The 5,913-nt window shown below is 52.2% G+C and overlaps 1 protein-coding gene across 1 annotated transcript in view; it reads left to right on the top strand.

Annotated features, from left to right (window-relative positions):
* Positions 1–5,323, top strand: part of LOC106748616 (fibroblast growth factor 18) — a 62,311-nt gene extending 56,988 nt beyond the window's left edge. The window contains exons 4-5 of the mRNA XM_014627314.1: positions 3,190–3,296; positions 3,983–5,323. Coding sequence (XP_014482800.1) covers positions 3,190–3,296; positions 3,983–4,426 — 551 coding nt within the window. The 3' untranslated portion in view covers positions 4,427–5,323. The remainder of the gene's footprint in view (positions 1–3,189; positions 3,297–3,982) is intronic.
* Positions 5,324–5,913: the final 590 nt, after the last annotated feature.

The following is a 5,913-nucleotide window of genomic DNA, read 5'->3' as shown; positions in this document are numbered from 1 at the left end:
GGGGGGAGGGGGCAGGGAGTAAGGGGGAAGTTGAGGGAGGGAAGACAGAGGTTTGAAGCGAAAAATTTAGTGGCTTCCTCTCTTCATCCTCATACGCGCCGCCGTGCTTGCGAGTGCGCCATGAATAAATTCCGCCGTGGCATCCTCCGCTAAGATATATGTTGCATCGATCGATTCCAAATAAGTCTCGCGTTGGAATGTCCCCCTTACACCGGGAATTTTACATTTTCCAAACGGGATATCAGATGTATATCGTATAAATCGTCGGGAAATGCCCGGCGGGCCGCGGTTGGGAGCGAATGTTCTGTTTTACGACCGTCTTGATTCTCATCGATTATTCTGGTTTCTACTTGTCTCTTCAATAGCCAGAAAGTAATTCGGAGTATTCCGTCTTTACGTTCCCAAGTACGTCGTACTTTTCTCGAGATTATTCGCGTCGTCCGTCTCATTAATTCTATCTCGCGAAAATAGTATGGAATATCGTGTAGCACTACGGCATTCGCTGAAATCACTTATCGTACTCGTCTTACACTCCGGTACTGCGAGGGAGAGAGAAAGAGAGAGGAGAGATTCATTGGCCGAGGAGATCCGTCAGATGGAAGATTGAAATCAATGCGCCTGTCGCGAAACTCCGCGCGTCTGGCAACTTACTAACAAACGCGTCAGCACTCGAATGGCGCGCGCCGGTCTCGCTTCCTTTCTTCGATGACGATAACCATCGCTTCGAGACGAAGCGACAGAGTTTCGCTGCGATTGCTTCGGTCGCCGACGACGAAGCACCGGAAATGTGGAAGTTCGGTAATGGGTAACTGGAACGAGCAAACACGTAGAGAAAGGGAGAGGGGGAGAGAGAATGAGTGAGGGAGAAGGAGAGTTGGCGAGTTGGAAGGGAGAAATGGGGCTTTGTGAGCACGGTAACGTTGCTGCCATCGGGTTGTTATCATCGTATCTTTTTCCGCCATTGTGCCGCAGATATTGCACGGCGCATACTAAAATTCCGGTGTCACGGACCGGAAGGAAGACAAGCATCGACGCTCACACTCGATAGTTTCTGACTCGTTCGTGTTCAACCCTCGTGAGGCTCGTGTTATCATGTTACGCGTATTCCGCGAGTCGATTCGCGCCAGCTTCTCGGGCTATGCCCAAGTTTCCACAGTCTTGCATCATTCGTGCGATTCTCGCTTCGATAATGTGACTGGGAAGCTTCGAGACTGCCCGAGTTGAAATTTTTAGTTCTACTTGCTTCTGCATTAAGTCTTCGTTAGATCTTCTATTGCTCTTTCGATGCTACAAATAGGGGATTATTTTCGTTTTCTTCACTTGAAGACTTAATGTGAAGACTTAATGTGGGTAATTGACATCTGTTACAGTGTTAATGAACAATACGGTTTTGCAATAATCAAAATCACGCTGAGTCTCACTAATTGTCAATTATAATAATTATTCATCGATTAGTCGGAGAGGTGACAATCGCTGCGGTTCCATGTTTAAAGACGCGTAACCCGTAAAACATGAGCATTCCTTGTGTAGACCATACAGAGTTAACCAAAGAACAGCGAAGACAATTGTTTGTCCCTCTTCGCGACACTATCGAAATTGGCGTCCCATTGCAAGGTAGATCCAATTAATTAGCATAACTGGCGCGATTAATTGGCGGAGACTACGCTCCGTGATAGGCTTGCGAGACAGCAGTTTGAGATTAAGTTCTCTCTCTCTCTCTCTCTCTGCATCTCGCTTCCCTTATTCTTTTCTTTCTCGTTCACGAAGACCGGCGGGAAGCGACGAAAGAGAAGGTGAGGCGCAGGTAAGGAAACGATAGTAGAGGTGAGAGAGACAGAGGTGGTCGAAGAAGGGCTTTACGATGCAGTTCGGGGACATTCTTGATTTCGATGTTGGGAGAGCATTCGACGAGAACCACTTGAATTTAACGAGGCTCCGGCAAATGGGCCACCCTGCAGACTCGTCTCCTTCATTTTCTCTATACTCCTGAAGCTCATGCCGCACTAGTGGTCCGCGGACTCGGACAAACACTCGATCTCGAGATTGCGCTTTCCGTCACAAAGTTTCCGAGAAACGTTGCGATCGGCTCTGGACAAACGTATTAGCCGAAGAGCGCGAAACTTTTGTTTTTCTGTTACAATCGTATTGCCATCACGGACGGAACCGGCGCACGTCGCAACTCTCTCTCTTTCTCTTTTGAGACGAATTGACTTTTGATTTTAATATCGTAGGAATATAATCGCGCGTTACGAACGATTCACGCACTTTCTCGCTCTCGAGCAAGAGACGAGGAAAAAGGAGTCAGGTGACGAAAAAGAGGATCGGTCGACCCAGTTCTGACGATGTGTTACCGGCAAAGAGCACGTCGGCGGATATTTCTCGCGCCGGAACTGAAATGGAAAAAAAAGAAGACGAGAACCGCGCGCGCGCACCTGTACCCGGTTAGTCCTTTTTTTCTCGTCTTCACCCGGCGGACAAAGGGCGCCTGCTTCTCGCTCGACAGAATTTCGTAACACCAGGTAGGAAAGATAGAAGGACACACGGGGGCGAGGGAGCGAGAAAGAGGCCGGGAGATAGAGAGGAAGAAAGGAGAGACCGTACTGCACCGGCCGCACGGTGCAACGTGCAGCACGGGGTCGAGGCACGACAGGATCCGCTAAGTGGCAAAGCACACACCGGACGGTCTGTGCCTCCTTCATTAGCACCAACTAGCCTCGGCGGCAACCCGAGTCTTTTCTTCTTTTCTCGGTGCCGAAGAGCGCCTGGTATAGAGAGGGGCCCCGTCGTCGTTGTAGGTACAACTCGCGCCATAAACCTCGACGAGGTCTCTTCTCGGAAATATGCCAGCGCGCGCATACCGAGGCACAAAACGGTTCGCTTTGTGCATCCTGTCCCTCCTTCGTGATCGAGAGGGACTCTCCTCCGTGGCCGGTGAAAATCGCAAGTCGCGCAAGGATCTTTCGAGCCCTGCCGCGAGTACCGCCGAATTCCCTGCGACGTGGGGCACCGTTTTCCTCATTCCCGGAGCGGAGGATAAATCTAGAAACGATCTTCTCGCGATTCTCACGACAAATCATTATATCGACGGGAGGGAATTCTCGAGTGAACAGTAATTCGTCGTGTCGACGCTCCGTCGTTTTTTCGGCGCGTATAATAAAGCCTTTTTCCCTTGTGCTTCTCGTGTTACAGAGGAACTCACTACGCGATCGGAGGATTTCAGCAGGCAGCTGTACATCTATGCGGAGAAGAGCCAGCGATACATTTGTTTCAACAAGCGGTGGAAACTTGTTGCCTTGGTAATTACTTTCCTACCAATTAGTAGACGTACTTCATCATCCCGCGAGCGAGCAGGTAGATTTACGCGCGCGCCTCGCTGTTCGTAAATTTCTATTCATCATTCGCGTGCGAGGCTGTAATTTAGAAATCGGGCCATTAACTGTCCGATGATTTAAGGCTCCGACGATCGCGACGTGTGTTAAAGTCCAATAGATTACTCGACTCATCGTAGGCATTAAGTGCCTCTCAATTTGTCCGCGGTAACTTTAAGCAGTCCTCATGCCGGTAGTGATCAAAGTTGTACGCGAATCTATCACTTTATTCGGAGTTCCCGATTTCAATCGCTTCAGCGATCGCGAGAGCCCGACAAATTCCCAGATTTCTGGGGATACTTTTAACATTTCGCGGAGATTGATATAGCAATTGATTTGAAATAATAATAATAACGAATGATATTGCAATGCACAGGGTGTCTGAGATTCTCCCCTTCCAAATTTTGCAAAATGGTACGTTGACTTTACCGTTTAATTTCACTCGTTCTATCCACATACCGAGGAAATGATCGGACACTCTGTGCACAAATGACATCTCGTCGAATCTTCCGAACGTCAGACTGACAATTCCAATTCAACGCCGGCGACTCGCGAACGCCGAGACGGCACAAGTAGTGTGTATATCGTGAACCGTTGGCGGGTTTACTTTGCAGCCGAAGGAGCAGAAGGGACCGATGTGCCAGTTTTTCGAGATGTACCGCGACCAGTATCTCAGCTACAGGAGCGTCGTCGACAAGACGCGGTACATCGGCTTCAACAGCCGGGGCAAGCCGATCAAGAGACCCCACGGCAGGAAGGAGTGCTTCAACTTCATGAAGTACAACCCCCACGTCGACATAAGCCACCACAACAGCCTGGTGAACGCGCAGATGGGCGGCATGGAGCCGCGGGAGCCGTTCCCCGTCTCGAGGAAACCGTCGCCGGTCACGAGGGCCACGAAGAACTTCCTGCTGCAGGCCGACAGCGCGAGGGACCACGTCCAAACGCCCCCGCACCGCCAGCGGCACCTGAGGAATCGCTGGAAGCAGCGGCAGAACGGGAAGAACTCGGCGCCCCGGAGACGGTCGGAGAACTGCTTCGTCCAGGCCAGCAAGTAATGAGAGCCGCCAACAACGGGTAACGAGCTCGCCGATCAAGACTGCCTCCTCCATACCCCGTGAGAACCTGAGATCAGACTGCCAAATACGCTGGTGGAAGCCGTACCGGTCGGGATGTCAGGAGCCCACTTAGCGGCGCCCCGTGAGTCGCGACTCGAAGCACCCATGTATTCGTTCGATCGGTCGCGAGGCTGAGCGAGGGCGCGGCACGCTCCGGGCATTAAGCATAACACACCCACGCTCGCCGTTAGCTGCGCCGATGGCCGCTTCCGCCTTCGAAGAAGCCGCCGTCGTCGGAGATAACGCGCGTCCGGATCGTGGGGGGACGAAGCGTGCGCGCGGAAGCGCGCGGATGTTCCCGCTGATATATAAAGCTATCTCAATTTCACGCGGTTAAGTTCGATTTACACTTGCCCCGACTGACCCCCTTCAGGCAAGTATGTATAACGATAAGAGCGTTTCTTTTTTATCGTTGATTCCCCCGTGAGTTTGGTTCGCGCGATGAATCGCTCTCGTTCTCCCCCTCCCTCCCCCGTCCTTCTGTCCATCCTTTTTTATTCACTCTCGCGACCTGTCTGTTTTCCTCTATCTATTTCCTCCTTCCCGCCTTGTTTTCATCCCTATGACGAAGCGCGTGGCCAATTAGTATACTTCTTTTTCACACTCGATACTGCGCGTTGAGCGGTACCGCGCGCGCCAGCCAATGCAAATTTGCTCGAGCCGTTGTTGCCCGGTCGGATCGTTCGGCGAACAACCGAGAACAACAGGAGGTTGATTCACGGTTACGTAGATATCGTGCGTAGCGCAACCGAACGGCTGCTGTGCTTCGAGCGCGGTCACCGGTCCGCGAATGTAGCGCGAAGAGACGCGCGGACGGCGCACGCCGGCGAACACATGTGTTTCCCCCCCCCCTTCCCCCCTTGTCCCCCGGGCACAGGTGATCCGTGCTCGATCCGTATTCTCCGGTCAGATCGTGAGACAATTCCCGGAATTAATAACCGGATCAACCGTCAAGTACGTCACTTTCAATTCGCAAATTCGCCTCGATTCTCCCGAGGTGCATCGGCGCGTTTCGTCAATGCGGCCGGACGGAGTTCGCGATCACGCGTGCACGCGGATTGGCGGAAAGAAATAAAGCGCAGCCTCAAACCGTTGCCCGACGAACAACAACAAGGTGAGTGTGTGCGTAGCAAGTTCGCACCTCCGGCTCGCGACTCGGGCGAGCAAATTGACGCGCGTTCGGCTTCCAAATTCGATTTCAAATTGACGACTCTCTCGGTCTGTAATCGCTGACTCTTCCTCGGTTCACGATTGATAATCCCTCTCTCCGCCGCGGGGAAAATTCACTTCCGGCCGCGCGAGACAGAGAGGAAATCACGATCGCCGGATCCTACGGATCTCCGTTGGGCGATTTGAAGCGCGCGCTCTCTCAGCGCCGCTGCTCCGACACGAGGAAATATTTGTCACGTCGTCGCGGACGCTCGTAC

This window comes from Dinoponera quadriceps, unplaced genomic scaffold (assembly GCF_001313825.1).
Source record: "Dinoponera quadriceps isolate SergipeBrazil2010 unplaced genomic scaffold, ASM131382v1 scaffold3035, whole genome shotgun sequence".
NCBI classification, from domain to species: domain Eukaryota; kingdom Metazoa; phylum Arthropoda; class Insecta; order Hymenoptera; family Formicidae; genus Dinoponera; species Dinoponera quadriceps.
Note: the sequence above shows the minus strand (reverse complement) of the source record. Positions and strands in the feature narration are given on the sequence as shown.